The 21,110-nt window shown below is 59.4% G+C and overlaps 1 protein-coding gene across 7 annotated transcripts in view; it reads left to right on the top strand.

The window, feature by feature from the left end:
- RIPOR1 (RHO family interacting cell polarization regulator 1) overlaps positions 1-20,568 on the top strand; it is a 31,644-nt gene extending 11,076 nt beyond the window's left edge. For 2 of the 7 annotated variants that reach the window (XM_063410941.1, XM_063410937.1), the window contains 22 exons: positions 8,743-8,869; positions 10,795-10,944; positions 11,260-11,338; positions 11,646-11,669; positions 12,146-12,199; positions 12,279-12,431; positions 12,521-12,584; positions 12,667-12,710; positions 12,924-13,049; positions 13,334-13,482; positions 13,682-13,811; positions 14,018-14,158; positions 14,879-15,691; positions 15,954-16,093; positions 16,401-16,575; positions 16,724-16,859; positions 17,030-17,191; positions 17,329-17,487; positions 17,821-18,017; positions 18,124-18,207; positions 18,514-18,604; positions 19,604-20,568. In XM_063410941.1, coding sequence (XP_063267011.1) covers positions 8,769-8,869; positions 10,795-10,944; positions 11,260-11,338; positions 11,646-11,669; positions 12,146-12,199; positions 12,279-12,431; positions 12,521-12,584; positions 12,667-12,710; positions 12,924-13,049; positions 13,334-13,482; positions 13,682-13,811; positions 14,018-14,158; positions 14,879-15,691; positions 15,954-16,093; positions 16,401-16,575; positions 16,724-16,859; positions 17,030-17,191; positions 17,329-17,487; positions 17,821-18,017; positions 18,124-18,207; positions 18,514-18,604; positions 19,604-19,701 — 3,270 coding nt within the window. In that variant the 5' untranslated portion in view covers positions 8,743-8,768 and the 3' untranslated portion in view covers positions 19,702-20,568. Of the gene's footprint in view, positions 1-1,443; positions 1,582-2,827; positions 3,382-5,610; positions 5,936-8,742; positions 8,870-10,794; positions 10,945-11,259; positions 11,339-11,645; positions 11,670-12,145; positions 12,200-12,278; positions 12,432-12,520; positions 12,585-12,666; positions 12,711-12,923; positions 13,050-13,333; positions 13,483-13,681; positions 13,812-14,017; positions 14,159-14,878; positions 15,692-15,953; positions 16,094-16,400; positions 16,576-16,723; positions 16,860-17,029; positions 17,192-17,328; positions 17,488-17,820; positions 18,018-18,123; positions 18,208-18,513; positions 18,605-18,823; positions 18,888-19,603 lie in introns of those variants that run through there. The other 5 variants (XM_063410938.1, XM_063410943.1, XM_063410940.1 and 2 more) reach the window with 5 other exon arrangements.
- Positions 20,569-21,110: the final 542 nt, after the last annotated feature.

Below are 21,110 nucleotides of genomic sequence, written 5' to 3'. Positions count from 1 at the left end.
TTGGTCACTGTGCTTCTCCTTCAAGCCATGACTGTGTGTCTTCTTGCCAAAATTGTCATCTCCTGCCTTCTTCCAGGACTCCCCTGTTGCCAAGAGCTTTTTGGACCTTCACCAGGCTGGTGCTGACTCTACCTCCACAAACCTTTTTAGCCAGCCATGACTTTTGACACCTGACTGAGGCTGGCCTATGCCCTTTCCTGTCAGGTTTCCAGCTGTGGTGACATTCCCAGCCACTCAAGGATGTCTGTGGCTGGGGAGCACTTGTCCAAAACAGCCTGAAATAGCTTCTTCATCACCTTGGCCTTTGGTTCTGGTGCCACCAAGGCAATGTTATGTTGGGGCTGGTGGCTTCGACAGGATCTGGGTGCACTCAGCCTCAGTGCTGATGGTCTCTGGGCCATCAGGGACAAGCTGAGGAATTTCCCTAGGACTCTGCTGGCAGGATGTGGGATGTATGGGAAGCTGGTCTTCTATCCCATGGAGGGCAGGGAAGTGTGAATAACCTGCTGGGTGTTTCTGCCTGTTCACAAACTGGCCGTGGCTGTATATGTGTGTCCAAGAATGGCTGCCCACAGCGTGTTTTGTTTGCAAGTTCAGCTGTTGTGGTTGGGGTGGGGATTCACAGGGTGGCTCTCCAGGCCTGGTAACAGGAAGACATAAAGGGACACCCCCAAAAGGGAGCACCTGGGGCATTACACCCACATCCCTGCTGCAGAGTAGGGATTGAGGCAGCCACCCTGGCAAGCTGAGCTGGGACAGAGTAGTGAATATGCAGGGAAGCCCCTTGGGCTGAAGAGTCACATAGAGATGTTCTCTTCCTTGCACCCACTCCCTATCCTTGGCCAAGCCAGGAACAGGGACTCATTTAACTCAATTACCACCCTGGCACTGCTGGCATGACTTGTGCCCTTCCTCTGCCCTTCCTTGGCAGGGTGTCCTGAGCTGTCAAACCCCGCCAAGTGTCATGCAGGGTGCTGTGAGGTGCTCAGAGGGCATGGCTGATGTGATGTGTCCTTCTCCGCTGCCCTCTGCCACTTTTGGAATGCCTGACCCTGCCTCCTGCCTGCTCCTGGTGGTCTCCCCAAGGGTGATGCCGGGGATGGTGCCATGCCAGGCACCTCACCCATGTGTCAGCTGCCACACAGATTCCCCTGGCACTGCAGGCTACCCAGAGGCAGAGTCCCCGCAAGCAGCACAGCCTGGCTGTCACCCCTGTGCAAGGGAAGCCTGGAAGTCCCCTCACTCTGCGTGGCACCGGGGAACGCCCCTCCCGCAGCTGGGGCAGCTTCAGCGTGGCTTTCTCATTAACCTTTAATGAGAACAAACAAGCTGGCATGGGCCGGCGCTGCGGGCGCGCTGCCTGGCCGTGTGCCGGGCGCTGGCTCCGCACGGCTGCCAGCACGGCGCAGGCTGTGCACAGGGATGGTCAGAGCCGGGGCGGTGCCGGCAGTGATGCCATTCCCTGGGGAGAAGCAGCACGGGGTGAAAAGCCGGGTGGTGGCCGCTGCCTGCGGCAGCTGCCAGGATGGGACTCTGCCCATCGGTGGGGAGCGCCGGGGGGATGCGTCGTGTCCAGATGAGGTAGGAGATGGTCTTCATGCAGGTTCTGGAAGGCTGGGGTGGAGATGGGCTTTGCAGTGTGCTGGGCTGCTGGCTTCCCATGGCCTGTGGCACTGGGATGGAGGCTGCAGGCTGGTGGGCACCTAGGATGGTTTTTCTTTGGATGCTTCTCAGAACCAGCCCAGCTTCACCGGCTCCAGCTGCTCTCCCTGTGTGGCCGATGCTGTGCACCCACCCGGGCACCCACCTGGGCACTGGGACCTGAGGGTGCCCTGGATCACAGCACTCTCTGGTGACACCACTGCAACCCCAGCTCTGCAAGCCTGACTGTGGCTGACTCCAGAGCCACATGTGGGTGCCCATAGTGGGGCAGCCATGCCATCATACGTGGGAGCCCCTGGTGCTTCTCGTCCCCTACAGGACCTGCAGGGAGGGGACCTGCTCTGGGCTGGGGAAGCAATCCCACAACAGGCTCACTCTCTGGGGGAGAGGTTAACTTTGCAAGAAGACCTCCTATCTGCAAGGACCAAGATCCTGTCCCACTGCTTTTCCTCCTGAACCTCTCCTGACCTTGCTCTAAAATCAGCAGCAAACAGGAAAGGAGCCTGGGAGGGAGGTGTTTCTTCCTGCTCCAGTGACGTGGTGAGGGCAGCTGATCCCAGCCTGGACAGAGCTGGCTGCTCCAGCCTTTGTCCAACCTGGAGGGGGATGCCAGTGTTGGGTACTCCCAGGACCAGTACTGAAGCATGGTGACATCTGTGCCACAGAGTCTCCTCATTTTTAGGGTACTAAACAGGGAGTTACGGGCATGAGAGGTGCTGCTGGCTGCTGGGATTGGCATGGAGGGCAGGAGGGTCTGCCACACTGTGCTGTGGGAGCTGGACCCCCATGGAAAGCAGGACAGACATTCCCACATGGGAATTGCACCCCAGCATCTTTGGAGAGCCCTGTGAGGAAGTCCTAGCTGAAGCCAGCTCCTCCAAAGCTTCGGATACTTAGTATACAAAGTAGAGACTTCTGAGCCAGGAAACCCTTTTCCCAGTGGCTCCTGGGTCTTGGAGGGTGCCCACAGGCATGCCACGGGATTGCATGCTGTGGGAAGCCTACAGCAAAGCCACGGTTTTATATATACATAAATATAGCTATATATATATTTATTATATTTGTATATACTTATATTTAAACCCAAGCAATGCAGAAGCAAGCGGCAGTGGTGTGAGCGTCAGCTGCCCACGGCTTTGTGCCTGCCCGCAGTGGATCCAGCAGAGATGGGGGCGAGGGGCTCTGCATCCCCGCCAGCCTCGGGTGCGGCTCGGGGCCAGCGGTGCGTTCGGCAGGGCCGTGTGAGCTCCCTGGCGTGCCGGCGGCAGCGGCGGTCTCCAAGGAAAGCCATCCGGAGAGGGGCTGGAGGGGAGCTTTGCAGTGTGTTCCCCTCCGTTCCACCCGTGCCTCAGTTTCCCTCGGGGGGAGGTGGGGAGGTGGAGAGGTAAGGATAAGGACCGAACTGTGCTGTGCTCCGGGAGTGGCCGGTGCTGGTGGGGCCCCTTCCCTCCAAGGGGGTCGGGCATCCTCCCGTGTCCTCCCATCCTCCGTCCCCTTGAGTCATGCCGGGGCTGCGGCGCTGGGCAGTGATGTCAGCCCGCGGGCTGCAGGGGAAGCGGGGGAGGAGACTGCTGCCCAGGGGGAGCCCTCTGGCCACGGCCCCCGCACTCGGGAGGACAGACGGACGGACGGCATGAGAAAGCAACAACCACCCGGGACGCTGAGCCCAGCCCGAGGGGGATGTGCTGCCGCAGCACGCCATGAATGGCAAACCGAAAGGTACTGAGCACCGGCAGCACCAGGGCGCCCCAGCAAACGGCGATAATTTGGGGACCCCAGTTTGAGGCTCCCGGGGTGATGTGGCTGGGCTTAGGCGGGGTTTTGAGGGGTGAGGAGTTTTCTTGAGAGGAAAGCTCTCCCTGACAGGGATACCAAGGACATATGCACCCGCCACCTGAAAGGGACACGGTTGTCCCCTCAGGTTGCGGTGACTGTGTGTCAGGACAGGGTGTGCAGGATAGGATCCCCTGGCTGCCTGATCTTGCTATTGCCTACACTGAGATCTGGGCTCTGTGTCTCAAGGCAGGAGAGGGGCCACAGCTACAAGCTGCTCCGGGGTGATGCACCCCCTTATGCCACAGCAATCCCCAGTGCCATGGCAGCACAGTTTTCCTTGGAAAACTGCTTTTCCCTGCTCATGCCCCCGTGTCTGATAGGGACAAACAGAGCCCATCTCCATGCAAAGCATCCCTGGCATGGTGGCCCCAGGGGACCTGGGCAGAACAGAGGGCTTTGGGGTTGCTTTTGTGTACTTGGAGCAAGTTGTCTGGGCAGGATATGTGGAGGCAGATACTGGTACCCAAAAGATGGAGATGCCACATCACCCTGGAGATGGGGAGGTCAGGGGGAAGGTGGCATGTGGGACCACCACAGGGTTATGCCAATCTCAGGAGGATCCTTCTAGAGGATTCCAGCACTTCTGAGAGGGATCACAGCCCACTCAGGAGCAGAGTCTGCTGCCCATGGCCAGGATGCAGCCCCGTCTCACAGGGTGCAGAGATGAGTGGTGTCTGTGGGGATCCTGACTGGGTGCTTGGTTTGTGCCTTTGGTGGTGGGGGACTCAATCAGGCCCACAGTAGTCCTGGACTGGTTCCCAGGAGCCATCCTGAAGAACTCATTGGGCTTGAGCTTTGCCAGCCCCTGGGAAATCCCCTGTGCCAGTTGTGGTCACTTCCCTGCGTTACAGTTGGAGTTTGCATCTCCTTCTGGCTGGAGACAGGGAGCCCATGGGGTGAGTGGCCAGGTCGGGGGCTGTGAGCCCCCCCAAGGAACTGGCTGTGAGTGTCTGCCTGTGCCCTGCCCTTCCGTAGGGATACTCCACGGGGTAAATAAGCACTTCCTCCAATTCTTCCCATTCGCAGCTCCTTCCCTTTCCTGCCGCCCTCCCACTTGGCCCAAGGAGCCAGCAGCCTCCCATGGCCGCTGATATCAGCGCCATGTCCCTACTGCCATGGGGCTGACAGCACCCAGCACCCACCCAACCCAAACTGCTGAGAGCAGCCAGTACCCAAACAACCGAACCGTCATTCCCTGTTCCGCTGGGGGCTGTGGGGCTGTGACCTTATGGCTGGGACTTTCTCTCCGGGTGAGTCACGGGAGCCGGGATGCCATTCACTGACTCATCTGACTCCCAAAAGCCCCCGGTGCCTCTCCTCGCCCAGCACGGGAAGGAGCCGGGGGTGTTCTGCCTTCCTGGAGGAGAGGCAGAGCGTGGAGAGGTCAGGGAAGAGGCGGCTCTCAGGCTCCTTGTGACCAAGGCAGCATGGCTTCGGTCCCCGGATGCTCCCATCCTCTGTGCTGAGGGGGGATGAGGAGTGATGGGAGGGAAGAACTGCTCCAGCCCACGCTGGGAGCCGGCCAAGGGCCGTCCCGGGGCCGGAAGGGGCCGGCGGGGGCCGGGGTACGTGCCTGGGTTGGGGCAGCGGGGCCACAGCTGTGCAAACACGGATGCAGCGGCTGCTCTGGGGGGAGCCAAGCCAGCGGGCTGAGTTCACAGGCTCCCGAGGTCATCCCCACCGTGCACCCAAGTTTCACCCAAAGGTGCTGGGGCAGGGCGTGGCAGGGCCCCCCACTTGTCCCAGACACCCAAGGGGAGGATGTATGGTCCTGTGGCCATCGTGGCCTCCCCCACTGAGGGACACTGGTGCCCTGCTGTGCCCCGAGGATGGCCGCAGTGCCACCAGTGCAGAGAACACAGCCCACCTCGTGGGGGCCCAAGGTGCTGCTGGTTGTCTTCCTCGAGATGAGGGGTGCTGGAGTCTGCTGGGTTGGCCACCCTGGGCATTGGTGGCCTTCAGTGAGTGACATCCCTGGAAGTGCTGGTCAGAGCACCCCCATCTCCCAGGGCTGCAGGGCTGGGACTCAGGGGGAGCCAGTTTGGGGCGTCTCCGACCAGGGCAGTGTTGATAAACCCGCTGGAGCGACCTGAGGCTGGTGTCTGAGTGTCGGAAACAGAAACCAGCTGGGACCAACCCAGCCGGTCGGACTGCCCCCTCCGCTGCTCAGACCAGCATTCTTGGGATCCCAATCATCTCCAGAGCACCGGGAGCCGAGAGAGGAGCCGGCGGCCGGGCTGGAGAGCCCCGGGGTGGGCTCCAGCACCCCGCGCTGTGCTGCCTGTTCAGCTGCTCACTGCCCTTTTGGCCACTGCCCACGGGCAGTGCTGGCCAAGGACGGACAGAGGGACAGACTCCCAGGATTGCATTTCCTACACTGGAAGATCTGGAGGCAGTCTGTGGCGCGGATAAGGTGGAAAGCTTGATCGGGAGGCAGGTTTGTTAGCACTGAGCCCTAACTAAGGGCAGGGGGCGGTGGGGCTTGCTGGGACTGATCCTTTGGGGCAGGGCCTCTCCTGCTCAGGAGAGAGAAAGGATGTGCCTGGGGCTTTAGCCCATAGCAGGGACATGAGTGTGCCGGTGCTCTGCTGGTGCCAGCCTCATGGTAAGCCTGGCACGGGGCTCATCAGCCTGGGTGAGATATGATGCCCAGTGGTCCCTTCCAAGCATGCCCCAGGCTCTGCTCCCCGCGGGGGCTGGCTGTGCTGCTGGTACCAGGTACCTCTTATCTCGGTAATGTCAGGAATGCACTATGCTGGGGATTTTTCCTCTGTGAGCCAAGCCCAAGAGTGCCAGGAACAGAGACCCCACATCCTGCCTGCCCTGCCTCATGCAGGCAGCGCTGCCCTTTGGCACCCAGCTGTCTGCCCACTGGTGCTGGGCTGGAGCATCCTTGGGGCTCCCAGAGCATCGCTCCTGCAGAGCAGGGGTATGGTGTCCCCCTCCTCCAAGGGGGCTTGGTGTCCTGCCACAGGGTCTTGGTTGCAGGGTGCCATGGGGATGCAGGGTGCCATGGTGCATCGTTGTGGAGTTTTGGGGGAGAGCCAGGTCTAGGGCTGGAGCGCAGGGATGTGGTCCTGTCAGCAGCCACTGCTCCCTGTGAGGGAGCTCACCACCAGTGAGAGCCTCCAGTGCTTTGCAGCAGGACCCAGCGTGGCACAAGTATCTCTGGAGCCTCTGAGGTGCCTGGGCAAGGGGCTGCAGATTGCTCTGACTGCTAGGGAGTTGTGCTGGGGCATCAGTCCCCTCCAGCACACCCAGCATCCTTCTCCCCCATCCAGCATCCTCCTTCCCTTGATGCTCTCAGCATCCTTCTCTCCTCTGACAGCCTCAGCATCCTTCCCCAGTGCAGGCTCCTGCCTGGGAAAGCCTCCTTAGAGGTCCCTCAGTGTTCCAAAATGGCAATGTGGGCTGGAGAAGGATGGGTTGGCAGGACTGTCCTCATCCTGAACCGAGACCTGCCCCACACATGACAGCTTTGTCCTGTGGGTGGTGAGTGCTCTCCCTATGGCTGAGCCACTTTAGCACCCAGCTGGGGAGTAAGCACGGGTGCCACAGGGCCTCCTCGCTCAGTGGGGAGCAGATTAAAGAGCCCTGCAGAGGGTAATCTGCCCAGGCCTGCAGGTCAGCCGGCTGCCAGGGATTACAGCTCTTCATAATGAGCTTAATTGGGACAGTGTTGTCCTGGAAAATGGAGGGACTGGCACCCAGATAACGCTGTGTCCGTGGGACCCGCCAAGTAGCTCTGTGTGGTGTGGGCTGGGACACGAGTCCCAAGGGGGAACCAGATGGACCTGCTGCCTCCTGGCTCCACTGGGATAGAGGTGAGTGGTGATGGTGGTTAGCTTTGACTGCAAATGGCTCCGGCACATCCTGGGTGCGGCAAATCCCTGGCCCCAGCCTGGCGTGCGGGGTGGCGAGGGGCACAGTGCAGAGGGGGTGCCCACTGATGGCTGAGTGGGTGTGAGCCATGTGGGACCAGGCCCAGATGGGTCCTGGGAATGGGGAAGGAGTAGGAATGGTGGTGGAAGCGCCAGCAGTGCCTGCGTCCCTGTGCTGTTCACTGTCAGCCATGCTGGAGACAGGAGGAAAGGCAAAGTGAGCTCCTTAGGATGGAGGGATGTGACTGGCTCAGTCTGTCAGCCAGAGAAACTGTGCATCCCTAGGGTCCTGCCTGGCTGTCCCTGGGGGGGTAGTGTGACTGCCGGGCACCGTGTGAGCTCATGCCCAGCAGCTGCCGCAGCTCTGCTCAGGGCTGGCTGGGACAGCAGGATTGATCTGCCATCAGTGGTGACCAGAATGAAGTGGAGCATCCTGCATCCTGCTCCTCCATGGCTGCTCAGGTGGCACTGCTGGGGGTGGCAGGGCCAGGAGCCCTGTTCTCCTCTGCTCTTGCCTTGTCCTTTGGGCTGCTCTCCCCAAGCCCCGGCCCTGGCAAGGGCTACAGGGATGGTTCCTGTGACACAGAATAGCAGCCAGGTCCAGGCCCTGAGACTCAGAAATCTGCTTCATCCTCAGCTGGCATCAACTGCACCAGCTGTGGTGGGGGCAGGCAGGTCAGGGCAGCGGTTTCAAGGCTTCTGACACTGTCACTGCCAGGAGCAGAGGACGGGCTGCAGCAGCCTTGGGGCTGGACACGTGTGGCCTGCACAGACTTTCCAGGGTCTGGCAAGGAATGGCTTGGCCTTTTCTCCCCCCACACAGAGCTCCTGGCAAAGCTGGGAACTTTCCAAAGTGCTTTGTTGTCCTTGGGTTTCCCCCCTGGTTGCTGGAGTGAGCGGAAGCAAGTGAGGAGACAGTGAAGGGCTGGGCAGCCGGGTCCAGCCCTGTGCCTTTCCTGCCCCTGCAGCAGGGTGGCACGGATGACAACAGCCATGGAACAAGGTGGGGTTCAGGAGGAGGTGTCTGGGCTTGGGCACCATGTAGAGTTTGCCATGGACATGTCTGGGAAAGGCCGTGGTAGGCACCAGGCATCAGCCCCTTTCTGTGACTCCCGTAGGACCAGCCTGGGACCTGTCTGTCTGGGTGTGCCCACTAAGAGATCACAGTGCCAGAGTCTCAATTCACCAAGGACAGTATCTCTGGGGACAGCATGGGGTCTGTGTCCCGGTGCCAGAGACACCAGGAGTGTTCTTGGACTGAGAGACTGGGAAGTCTCCCAACCCATGGTCCATGTGGGTTAATCCTGCCTCCATGTGTGTCCTCACCCTGCTGCTGGTGACCCCGATGTCTCATTGTCCCCAGGGCGGCCCTCCAGGTCACACTCAACGATGTCCCTGTCTGTGCGCCCGCAGCGCCGAGTCCTCGTCACCAAGATCAATAGGAGCCAGTCCTTCGCCGGAGTGAACTCATCGGCCGACCGGCCCTTCAGGTAGGAGATGGGTGCTCGTGCTGCCTGCCACGAGGAATGGGGCAGGCTTGGGCTGTGTGGTGCATCCTGAGGCTCCTGCCTATCCAGCTGTCTCAGCATCTCCCTCAGGGATCTTTTTGGTAGCCAGGGGCTGTTGCACAGGGGGCTGCAGGAAACACAGAGGGATGTAGGAGCCCATCATCCCAACCTTTTGCCATGTCATGCCCCAGGTGGGGTGAGGACCCTGCAGCCCTGTGGTTGCTGCCATGAGAGCACAGAGGGGGCAGGTGTAGCTCACCTCATTCTTCAACCAGCTCTTAAGACTTCCCTGTGACCATCTCCTAATGTTTAATGGGTGCGGTAGAGCTGGGGTGGCTTTGAAGTGTCTTGATGGCCTTGACATCCTGCAGCAGCCAGTTTCAGGGTTGATTGCTGGTGTGAATCAGGGTTTCCTCAGGGTCACCTCAAACCTATCGTTTGAAAGGTTTTACCAGCTGCCCACCAGCTGCAGTGTGAGGAGCAGCTGTTCCCTGCTCCATCCTCTCCATCCACTGGTGATGTTATAGTCCCTTCATACTCTTCCTCCTCATCTCTGCTGAGCATCCTCACATGCTGCACTACCCCACCAACCCTCTCTGCACCATCCCTAGCTCCTGACTACCTTCTTGCAGGTAGTTCTTGGGTAGCAGGCAGAGCCTCCCTGTGCTCTGACCTCCTGCCCTGCTCAACTTTGTCCCCAAGTCCTGTCCAGCCTCTGGGCTAAGTGACACTTTCCAGGTCACCAGCACCTTACTGGATTTTTGGGTACCAGAGGGGGGGCCTTAGACACAGAGAAGAGGGAGGATGCCTGCAGCCTGGTTGCTGGGGAGATGTTTGTGGGAGATGCCTCCAGGGACCATGGAGGATGGGAAGGAGAAGGAATGGTGGAAATTAGGTGTTTACCCATAGCTTGGGAGGAGGCCAAGACATTCATTTCCCCACTGATGATTCGGGGAAGTCTTTTGGTCACTTCTGTGAAGAGCAGCACAGGATGGGAGGTACAGCCTGAGGCTGGGAAATGAGGAGCCCGTGGTGTCTCCTGGGCACTGGTGGTGCGACGATGCTTTGGAAGGAGGAAGGGAAGAGCCAGTCTGAGTGAGGCGTTGCTCGCTGGGCTGGGGAGTGACTCCATTGCACAAGGCAGGAAGGGTGGTGTTCGGGTCCCAGCGCTGGGTCGGCATCCCTGGGGGAGGCAGCTCCATCCAGCAGGTTTGGTGACATCTGGAGAGGCATAGCATCAGTGAGCGTGTCCCTGCCCCATGTCACTGTGCTGGGTGATGAGGTGACAGGGCTGCTGGTCCCCATGATGCTTCTGTGCTGGATTGGGATCCTTGCCTGACTCTGGAAGCACAAGGTGGCATATTTCATCCTCCCAGAGGGAGCACCGCTATGCCCTTGGCAACCTGGGTGCTGGGATGGAGCCAAGCATGGCCCTTTTAGAGGGCAGCCAGGGCTGGAGATGTCCCCATGTACCCTCCGGGAATGCTGGTGCCATCTTCCTTTGCCTTGTCTCCCCCCAGCTGGCACCAGGGATCCCCCACATCCGCAGAGGCTACACCGAGGCCAAACGCTTCAACCGCACTGGGATGGTGTTGCCTTCCTAGTCTTCTCCATCTTGTTTTGTGGTTTCTCCTTGTCCTTCCCCTGACTTTGGGGCAGCCAAATGCATTGCCAGGGGGTTGCAGGCATGTGGTGCAGGCAGCACTGCCCAGCCTCATGGTTCTGTGTCTTCCAGCCCTGCTGGACGCTTAGAATGGCTGCCAGGGAGTCCAGGGAGGGGCAGGCAGGTCCCAGTGAAGCTGGTCTCCGTGCTAGAGATCACCCTTGTCTTGAGACAGGGAGTGTGGCTGGCTGGGGCACCCAGAAGGACACTGGCACTGTGTGCTGATCCCAGCCTCTCTCTCCAGGAATCTCTCCCCTTTCACCCCTACTGTCTCCCGCAAGACTGGCTCCAGGGTCAGTAGGATGTTCTCAATGTCCCACAAGTCCCCACCACCCAAGGTGCCTCAGCCCAACCGCCTGGACGAGGTGTACGAAGCTCTCAAGAAGGGCCTGACGTAAGTGCTGGGTGGGTGGAGGCAGGGAGCTCCTAAGGGGCATGGGGACAGTTTGTGACATGGCTTGGGGTTGGCAGTTCTCTGCTTTCACCAGACAGGGACATGCCAGGTCTCTTGGGCACATTGCCTTGGGGTCCCAGATTGTGTGGGATGCGACATCCCACCACGTCCCATGTAGAGGGATGGATCCCACACCTGTGTGCTGGAACAGGGAGTGTGGATGTGTTGCCATGTGTGCTGGGTTGGTGTGGGCTGTGGGGAGCAGAAGCTCTGGACAGCATCCCAACCTGACCCCTATGATGTGGTTGCCCCCAGAGCCTACCTGGAGGTGCACCAGCTGGAACTGGAGAAGCTCAGCACACAGATCCGTGAGTCCAAGAGGAATTCGCGCCTGGTGAGTGCTGCTTGGGAAGTGCCTTATGGGGAATGGTGTTTGGGTAGACAGCCGGGGTTGTGGGCACAGCTGGAACAACTCATGGTCCATCTGTGCCTGGGGCACAGCCTGTTTCTGTGGCGTTGTAGGGGCCAGCCCAGGCTGTGGTGTTAGGGCTCCCATCCCTCTGTCATGTGCTCTCCAGCCCTGGCTGGGTGCTGCGTGTCCCACTGCCGTGCTATGGGTGGTGGGTGCCACGTGCTGGGTCTTCTTTGGGTGGGCAGAGCTGGCTTTGTGCTATGTCTTATCCCTCTCATCTTTCCTCCAGGGCTTTCTCTACGATCTGGATAAGGTAAGCGGGATCAGTGTCTCACTCCCCCTTGTATTCCCCTTGCTTGTACCTGGGGTGTGCTACTGCCAGTCCCGTCCTGCTAGCACTGCCCTGCTGCCTTGTCCCCTTTGGAAGGAGAGGGTCTGGGGCTCTGCAGGCAGGGTGGCCCAGGTGGGCAGGGAATGAAGCAGAGATGATCTTGTAACCCCTTTCAGGCAAACAGAAGCTGTTGTTAGTGAGTGCAGGGCATGGGTTAGCTCACAGTCTGGGAAAAAAACCATCCTGGAGCCTGGCTTGGCTCCTGGAGGACCTTCGGGTGTGTGGGAGTCTGGAGGAGGCTGCAGCACATGGGTGCTTCCCACTGGCTGCCACCCTGCAGCTCCCAGGCAGGACCTGCCCCAGCCTCAGTGCAGAGGACGCAGAGGCCACATCCTGACCTGTGGCTCCTCCATGGAGGGGCTGCACTGCTGCTGACACCATCTCCTCTACTTTTCCAGCAAGTGAAGTCAATCGAGCGGTTCCTGCGTCGCCTGGAGTTTCATGCCAGCAAGGTGAGAGCTGGGTCAGTGCTGGGGTGGCCATGCTGTCCCCAGCCCTGCGCCTCACTGCAGCTCGGGCCTGTCCTTGCAGATAGATGAGCTGTATGAGGCTTACTGCATCCAGCGGCGGCTCCGTGATGGAGCCCACAACATGGTCAAGGCTTACAGCACAGGCTCGCCGGGCAGCCGGGAGGCACGTGAGAGCCTGGCCGAGGCCAGCAAGGGCTACAAGGAGTACACAGAGGTGAGGCAACTGGCTGGGGTGGGCTGGCAGGGTGCTGAGTCCATGGGTGGCTGCTTATGGGTCCTGTCCATCCATCTGTCTGTTCCCAGAACATGTGTCTCTTGGAGAATGAGCTGGAGAGCCAGCTGGGCGAGTTCCACATCCGGATGAAAGGTACCATGTCCTGCTCCATCCCTATCCTGCTGCCTGCCTGCCTGCCTGCTGCCTGCTGACGCCCCTCTGCCTTCTCTTGCAGGACTGGCAGGCTTTGCCCGGCTTTGTGCTGGTGACCAGTATGAGGTTGGTGGGACCATACGGGTTGGGTTCTGCTCTTCCTCTTCCCTGTTGTCCTTGGGGTGTCTCAGGGGTGTAGGTGGGTGCTGGCATGGAGGGCATGTTGCAGGGTGGTGGTGGGTGGCATGGGTCCATGGCCATCCCTAGGGACATACAGAGAGCACCCTTCACCCTGGGTCGTGTCGTGTCTGCCCCATACCCATACCTCTGCATCCCCAGATCTTCATGAAGTACGGACGGCAGCGGTGGAAGCTGCGAGGGCGCATCGAGGTGAACAGCAAGCAGGTGTGGGACAGCGAGGAAATGGTTTTCTTGCCTCTCGTCACTGAGTTCCTCTCCATCAAGGTACAGTGCATAAAAGGACAGGGCTGGGGTGGGCCAGCTATCCCCCTGCAACATAGAGTCATTTTGGCTGGAAAAGACCTCTCTGATCATCAAGTCCAACTGTTAACCCAGAACTGCCAATCTCACCATTAAACTGTGTCCCCGAGTGCCACATCCACACACTTTTTGAACATTTTCAGGGATGGTGATTCCACCACTTTCCAGGGCTTCCTTCCAGCACCTCACCTAAACATCACCCTCACTGGCCCATGGTTTTATTTCCTCCTCTACTTTCTCTCCCTCAGGTGACAGAGCTAAAGAGCCTGGCCAACCACGTTGTGGTGGGCAATGTGTCCTGTGAGACCAAGGACCTCTTCGCGGCTCTGCCCCAGGTAGTGGCTGTGGATATCAACGACCTGGGCACCCTCAAACTCAGCCTGGAGGTGACCTGGAAGTGAGTACCTCAGCAGGCATTGCTAGTGGCAAATGGCAGTGCAGGGGATGCCCAGCAAGAGATGACCCACCTCAGGTTGTCTCCCATCCCCAAACGGGGCTGTAATTATAGAAAACCAGAGCTGGTCTGGAGGGAGTCCTGGTGTCTTGAGACCCCCTGGGCTAGTACAAACCCCTCACCTCCCTGCTGTCCTCCCCAGCCCCTTCGACAAGGACGACCAGCCCTCGGCAGCCAGCACTGTCAACAAGGCTTCCACGGTGAACAAGAGGTTCTCCACCTACAACCAGAGTCCGCCTGACACGCCGTCCTTGCGGGAACAGGCATTCTATGTAAGTGTGCACCAGGCAGGGCTGCTCAGGAGACATGGCCAGTGGAGGGGCCTACACAGGGATGTGCCTAGGCAACGTCTCAGAGGGTGGCACAGCTCAGGGATGGGTAGGCAGCTCCTTCCTCTCCAGCCATCCCACCAGGACTCCCCAGTACCGGCACCTGCTCCTCCCTCCCACGTTCACAGCTCATCTTCTCTCTGCCCAAGAGCCCGGAGCGGGCGGCTGACAAGCGTGGTTGGTCCTTGCTGGACATCTTTCGGGAGACACTCTTCGAGAAGCTGTCTCAGAGCTGCTCCTGCGGCGATGTCTCCTCGGCCGAGCTTGGGAGATGGCCACAGCAGGGCCGCGTAAGTGCAGGGCTGGAGCAGGCCAGTAGCTTAGCCCAGCGCTGTGGCCATCCCGCAGTAGCTGTAGCCGCTCCGTGTCTCCTACTCACTATCCCAGCCTGATGCTGCCAGGCTGGGTCTGGCTAGTCCTGCAGAGCTAGTCCCCAAGCTAGGGGAGCCTGGGTTCACCCCCATGCAAGAGCTGGGCACTAGTGAGTAGACAGCTTCTCTGTGTCCCTGTGCTGGTGGCGTTGGTGTGGTACTGGTGATGGCGCTGGTGAGATGGGGCTGGTGTGACAGTGCTGGTGTGGCACTGGTGTGATGCTGTCATGGTGCTGGTGTGACTAATGTGGAATTGGCGTGGAATCAGTTCAGTGATGGTGAACCACAAAATTGGTGTGGTGCCTGGTGCTGGAGCTGTTGCTGTCCTTGCAGCCATGGTGGTTGGTATCCTTGGCTCCATGTGTTGCATCCCATTGTGCTAGGGGACTGCTGGCATCCCAAGGCTCCAGAACATACGGGGCTGCTCATGGGGAGCTGGATTACCTGCTGGCATTGGGTGGGATCCAGAGCTGGAATCTGCCAGGTGTTTGCTGACCATCCTGCTGTGTCAGCAGAGCCATGGAAGCCTCAGTGCCCTCCAGCTCAGATCGATCCTGCTCCCACTTGACATGCAGACAGCTGGAGGAGATGGGGCTGCAGGAGCAGAGTCTCAGCTGACACCATTCTCCCCCTCTCCAGAACATGCTGCGACGCCAAGAGGAGCTGGAGAACGGCACAGCCTGGTCCATCTCCTCCGAGTCCTCGGATGACTCCTCCAGCCCCCAGCTGTCCAGCAGCGCCCGCCATACCACACACAAGCCCATCGTGCAGCCTGAGGTGCAGGCCTCCGCCCCCGCCATCGAGATCTCCTTCTCCCAGCAACCAGAGGAGGCTGACGCTGTGCTTGGGGCCAGTGGCAGCAGTGTCCCCTCTGCTGGGAGCCAGCCGGAGGAGCCAAGTAGCCGTAAGAAGGAGACAGTGGCCAATGGGCACGTGCCCTACTCCCGGACTCTGAGCCACATCAGCGAGGCCAGTGTGGATGCCACGATGGAGGTCAAGACTGCGGAGAGCCCTTGGGAGCCTGCGCCCAGCACGGACAACTCAGGGATGAGCGAGGAACACACACACTCTCTCCCTGGTGCTGTGGTGGCAGCTGCTGTGGCAGGGCAGGACAGGGCCACTGAGGCCAAGCCCCGCGCCTCTGTGGCATGGGCCACCTCCTGCGAGGAGGAGGCTGGCAGTGCAGAGCCAGTGCAGAGCCAGGCGCCAGCACAGAGTGACTATGGCACCGGGATCCCCACAGCACTGGCACAAGCCTCTGCAGAAAAGAGGCCCATCTCAACCCCACCACCCTCCACCAGCATCCCTGAGGTTCCACGGGGGAAGATGGTGGATTCAGGTCTGGAGGAGGCAATTGGCCTCCTGGGCTCAGCTCTGGATGACTATCGGGGACAGTTCCCGGAGCTGCAGCCCCTCGAACGGGAGCTCAAACGTCTGGAGGAGATGCTGCTGGTAAGGGGCTCCCAGCAGTGTCATGGGGTGAGGGTGACAGGGTCATCCTGGCTGGCACTGCCTGGGGTTGATGGGGACAGAGCCTCTCCCTCAGGCCCTCGTGGCAGTGTTCAGAGACAATGGAGACAAGACCAACCCTGCTGGCAGTGCCCAGGGGTGATGGGGATGGGGCCATCCATGATGGCATAGCCTGGTAATGCAGGTGGCAGGGCTGTCTTGGCTGGTGAGCCAGGATTCAATTCCACCATGCTTTCCTCCACAGCAGAAGCAAGGCGTCTTCCTCAGCCGGGCCTCCAGCATCAGCCTGACAGTGGAGCATGCACTGGAGAGCTTCAGCTTCCTCAACACCTCTGACATGGAGGACTCAGAGGGCTCTGAGGAAGAGCCTCTCCAAGATGAGAGGTGCACAGTGGGGCTCGTGACATGGGGCACAGGGCAGGAGATGGCCTTGGGGTAGTTGGAATGTGGGAAATTCAAGGGTGCCCAAGCATGCTTAGACCTGTTCATCACAGCTTAGGGAAAGTCCAGGTCAACAACCAGCAGTACCTGGTCATCCTGGTGGCACAATGTCACCCTGCAGCTCTCCATTAGGGGTGGGCTGGGGCAGCCCCTGTGCCCCTGGGACTTGTCCTCTGCCCTGTGCGTGGGGAAGGGCCAGGTCCAGGCGTTCTGTGCTGATCCACTGCCTTGATCTCTCCCTGGCTTGCAGGAGAGCTGGCAGACCCCTGCGCAACACCAGGGCCCCCAGTGCTGGTGAGATGGGAGCAGATGACACTGGAATGTGCAGTGGTTCTGAGGCCAGCACTGACCCCATGAGCACCGGCAATGAGTTCCTGGATAAGGCTCTGGTGCTTCACCTCAACAACTGCAACCGCCTGCTGCTGGTGAGGACCAGGGAGGGATGTGGCAGCAGGGGACACCCTGGGGTGGGCTGTATGTATCTCCTTGAAGGGGGTCTTGCTGCAGTCTGGAGGCTGTGATGTGGGCAGTGGGCTCCATCCCTGAAGTCCCTGGTTTGGCTGTGCCTTTCAGAAACTGGGCACCTTCGGTCCCCTGCGGTGCCAGGAGATGTATGCCCTGGACAGGCTGCTGCGGGAGTCGCAGGTGCTGGAGATCGTGTGCCAGCTGACAGAGGAGCGTGCAGGAGCAGCCAGCTCGGCCGCTGATGGTAAAGAAACACAGCTGAGGGGACACTCTGTGCCATCCTGGAGGCTGTGTGAAGCCTGTGTCCCCTCGTGGGCATTGCTGGGCAGTGAGGGACCATGCCCAGACAGAGGGCAGGAGTCATTGGCCTGCTGCCATGGCCTTGGGGAGGTCTGACAGTGCCTGTCCCCACAGTGGTGCAGTTCTCAACGCGGAAGGAGGGTGTGCTGCCTCTTTGGGACCTCTGTGTGGAAGTGCCCAACGTCTACACCTGCCCTGTGGAGCGGTTCCTGCAGGTGCTCAGTGCCCAGTATGCAGCTCCCATCAGCGAGCAGCACGCTGGTTTGGCTGATGCTGGTGAGTGAGTGCCCAGGGGTGTTTGGGGAGTTGCCAGGCTCGCTCAGTGACCATGAGTGGGAGAATATGGGTGCCAGGATCTCCACAGAGGGGTGACCATGGCTGCTGCAGACTGTGATCCCAATTTTTTCCCACAGTATGTGTGAAACTGGTGGAGGACGTGCTGAATCGGCGGCTGCCCCGGCGGCCTGGCAGCACCCAGAGCGAGCAGGTCACCATCTTCCAGTACTGGAGCCACTTTGAGTCACTTGGTGCCCTGGTTCTTGATACCTACATGATGGAGCTGGCAGAGGAAGGTGCGTGTCCTCCCACCCTCCTTAAATCGTGGGATGGGGTGCCAGAGTACCACCAGAGTGATTGATCACCCTGCAGCAGTGCCATGACCATTGTGGGGCATCACCCAGAGGCTCAGCCATCCTTGGGGTGGGCAAGTCAGTCTGATCCAGAGTGCAGCCCAGTCCCATGCTGCCTTCCCAGATCCTTGCTGTAGGTCCCCAGTGTCTTTGGGAGCAATTCCATGCATTGGCACCTTGCATGGGGCCCCCTCTGCCCAGCAGATCCCAGAGATGGGTAGCAGGGGTGTAGGGCAATGCCATATGACACCCCACACCTTGGATGGCTTCCTGCAGCACTGCTGGCACAGAACCTCAACTCAGACGATCAGGACGTGGTGCTGCGCGCCCTGAAGCGCATGCCCGAGGGCCGCCTGAAGAAGGAGGGACTGAAGGCGCTGAGCCTGCTCCTCGTGGAGGGCAACAGCAAGGTGGTGAGCGCCGTGTCAGCCCAGCTCCGCAGCCTGGCGGAAAACCCCCGCTTCCGCCAACGGGTACGTGCTGGGCAAGCCAGGGATGACGTGGGCTGGTGCCACAGCCCCTGGGGTGCTGCCCCTGCTCTGCTACAGATGGTGGCACTGACTCCCCCATCTCCCCCAGGCCCTTGTGTGCTTCCTGGAGCAGCTGGAGGATGAGGAGGTGCAGACACGTGTGGCAGGGTGTGCGGCGCTGGGCTGCTTGAAGGTGAGGGATGTGGGGAGGAGGCAGCAGGGCTGCATGTTCCAGAGGAAGACAAACCCATGTGGCTGGTGACTCTGGACACACCTGCACAGCCTCCTGCTCCTGGGAGAGAAGAGCTGGAGATGCCCCAAATGTGCTGTAGCGGCAGGAAGGGGCAGAGAGAGAAGGAAAAGGAGGAGGAAAAGAAAGAGGATGAGCTGCTTTTCTGCACCATGGGGCTGCAGCACCCTGTGCTACCTTCCCCATCTGACTGTGTTCCTGCTCCAGCCCTGACAGGCAAAACTCATCTCCTTGTCCCTTCTCCTGCAGGCCAAGGAGAGCATCGAGCAGCTGGTTTACCTGTGCCAAACCGACAAAGAGCCTGTGCGGGAGGCAGCCAAGCAGAGCCTGATGCTGTGCGGTGAGTGTCCTGCTGCTTCTCTGCTTGCTCCCCACCCACAGCATCCCAAGTGGCATCTCCTGGTGCCAGCAGTGCCCATGGGAGATGGGGCTCCATAGCTACTCCACGCACTCTGGTTCATCATGCCCAAGGCTCTGCCAGGCAAGAGCAAGCTGGCAGCAAGGGCCAGGCATCCTGCAGCCACAGCACTAAGCCTGGTTGTTATTTATTATTTGCTAGATGGCCCTGAGAGAACCATCTGAGTGTGTTTCTAGGCCTCCAGATCGCGGCAGCTGCTGCACAGGTTGGGACACGTGAGCTGTCCTCGTACCCCTTGTCCCTGCTCTGGCCGCTTTGCTCACGACTGTCTCTGTCTTAGAGCCTGTCAGCTGTGTCACGTTTTGGAGTCTGTGTGTCTTGACTGTTGATAGTGCACATCCCACTGGCACCCTGACACATGTTAGATGCCTTGTGTCTTATGTCCCAGCAGATTGTCCATGTCACCATCTCTTGCTGGGGATGGCTGCTGCAGGCAGATTTGCAGGCAAAGAGCTCAGAGCGAGCCTGTAGCATGGATGTGTGCATCCCTGTGTGTGCCTGGGGGTCCTGGGGGAGCCCTTGTGACCCCCATTCCAGTGCATGCAGATCTGCACAGTTGTTGGAGCCACCACAGCTGGCACAGCCATGAGCTCTGGTACCTTGGCCCCAAGTGAGGCTCTCCACAAGCCAACATCCTGCAGCCCAAACACAGGTTATCCCTGCCCCACGTGGGCAGCTGAGAACAGGATTTGCAACCTCTGAATCAGGAGTTCTGGGGACTTTTTGACCCAGATCCCAGCTGGGACCTGCCCATGGTGTGCTATAGAGAAGAGAGGTTTCTATGCTGTGGCCATAGCACGCAGGCTCAGCTCTACCAGGTGTTAGGCATGTTTTCCGGGAAAGGCTGGGATAGGCGGCCAGGGATGGGCAGGGGGCAGAACTTCTGCAGTTTGTATCACTGACTGTGGCATGTACTTGCAGGGGAAGACGGTAAATCAGCTCACCGGCGACTGGAGGAGACCCTGGATAGCCTCCCACGGATCTTTGCACCAGCCAGCATGGCCAGTACAGCTTTCTGAGACCCACGCACACCCACCTGCCATCCCTGAGGGCAAAGGCACTGCTGGGCCACCCGGGCTTGCACGGACTGGGGACCCGGCAGCTCCCGCTCTCGGCAGCGCACCACAGTATTAGCCCGCCCGCCGGCAGCTCGCCACGGCCGCACACTGCCTTACGGAGCACCGCTTCCCTGTCCCCGGCCACTGGCCCCACGGGTGCCACCTCCGCACCGCTGGGCAGGGCTCTCTGCACATCCCACCCTCTGATTGCTATTTAAAGTACCCGGGGAGCCCACCCTTCCTGCCCTCCTTGTCCGCTACAGCTGCCAGGACTGGGGTGGCAGGAGAGGTACAGGATTTCTCTGCCTCCTCTTGCCTTCCTCTTGCTCGAGGGCATGTGCCCTGTCCCAGAAGGACCTGCACTTTGGAAACCTTGCTGTTTCTTTCCAGGAGCTGCCAGGGCCATGGGGACTGCTGCCCTCTGCCACCTGGAGTCCCCAGGACTTAAATAAAATGAAATATGAGATATTAATATATTCTGCTGGCATTTCTTCTTTCCAGCTCCACGTGCTCCTGTCCCTCCCCGGCTTGTGGCTGTAGGCAGTGTAGTGAGATGTGGCCTCAGCCCAGAGCCTTTCCTGGCCTGTTGGGAAGTGCTGTGGAGGGCAGGGGCAGGAGGAGCGATAGAGGGACGGACAGACGGATGGACAGAAGCTGCCACCCTTTTTCTGTTTGTTTTGTTTTATTTTATTTTTATTTACAGATTTTTGCAGAAAAACAAAAGCAAAAAATTCTTTTCTATAATGTCTCTATAAATCTATATATAATGTAATTACAGAGAATGACTAATTTTGATTTTAAAGCAGAAATAAAAACCTTTAAAGAGTGTCGGTGTCACTGTAAGGGTGTTTCTTTGTCCCCAGTGCCCTGAGACAGGGCAAATTGGGTGTCAGCATAGCTGCTTGAGGGTGATGGAGAATGTCGTGGGAAATAACTGTGATTTTTGGCCCTGCAGTTTAGCCAAATGTTGCCAAAATTTGGCTGCTGGGCATGGCATGCATCACTCAAGGTGGTACGAGGTGGCCACACAGGATGAGGGCTACCAAAACCCGGGCTGCCCTGGGAATGGAAACAGCCCTGTGTGTGTGTGTGTGTGTGTGTGTGTGTGTGTCTGTGTCTGTGTAAATCCACACATTCTCCATCTCCAGCTGCTGTTGGTTATCTAGGTCCTGACTTCCAGTTTGGACTTGTAAGAACCCATGTCCAGCACTGGAAGCAGACTGCAGCAGCTGTGGTGGCCAGGCCATGTTCCCAAATGTCCCCACACCGGATGGGTGTGACAGGGAATGCTAAAATACCCTGTGAGCTGCTCTGTCTCACTGGCCGTGCCTTGTCCCAGGATATCCGCTGTCCCCACCTCACTGTGTGAG

Source organism: Prinia subflava, chromosome 13 (genome assembly GCF_021018805.1).
Source record: "Prinia subflava isolate CZ2003 ecotype Zambia chromosome 13, Cam_Psub_1.2, whole genome shotgun sequence".
Taxonomy (NCBI): domain Eukaryota; kingdom Metazoa; phylum Chordata; class Aves; order Passeriformes; family Cisticolidae; genus Prinia; species Prinia subflava.
The sequence above is the reverse complement of the archived record's forward strand: the minus strand, read 5'-3'. Positions and strand labels throughout refer to the sequence as shown.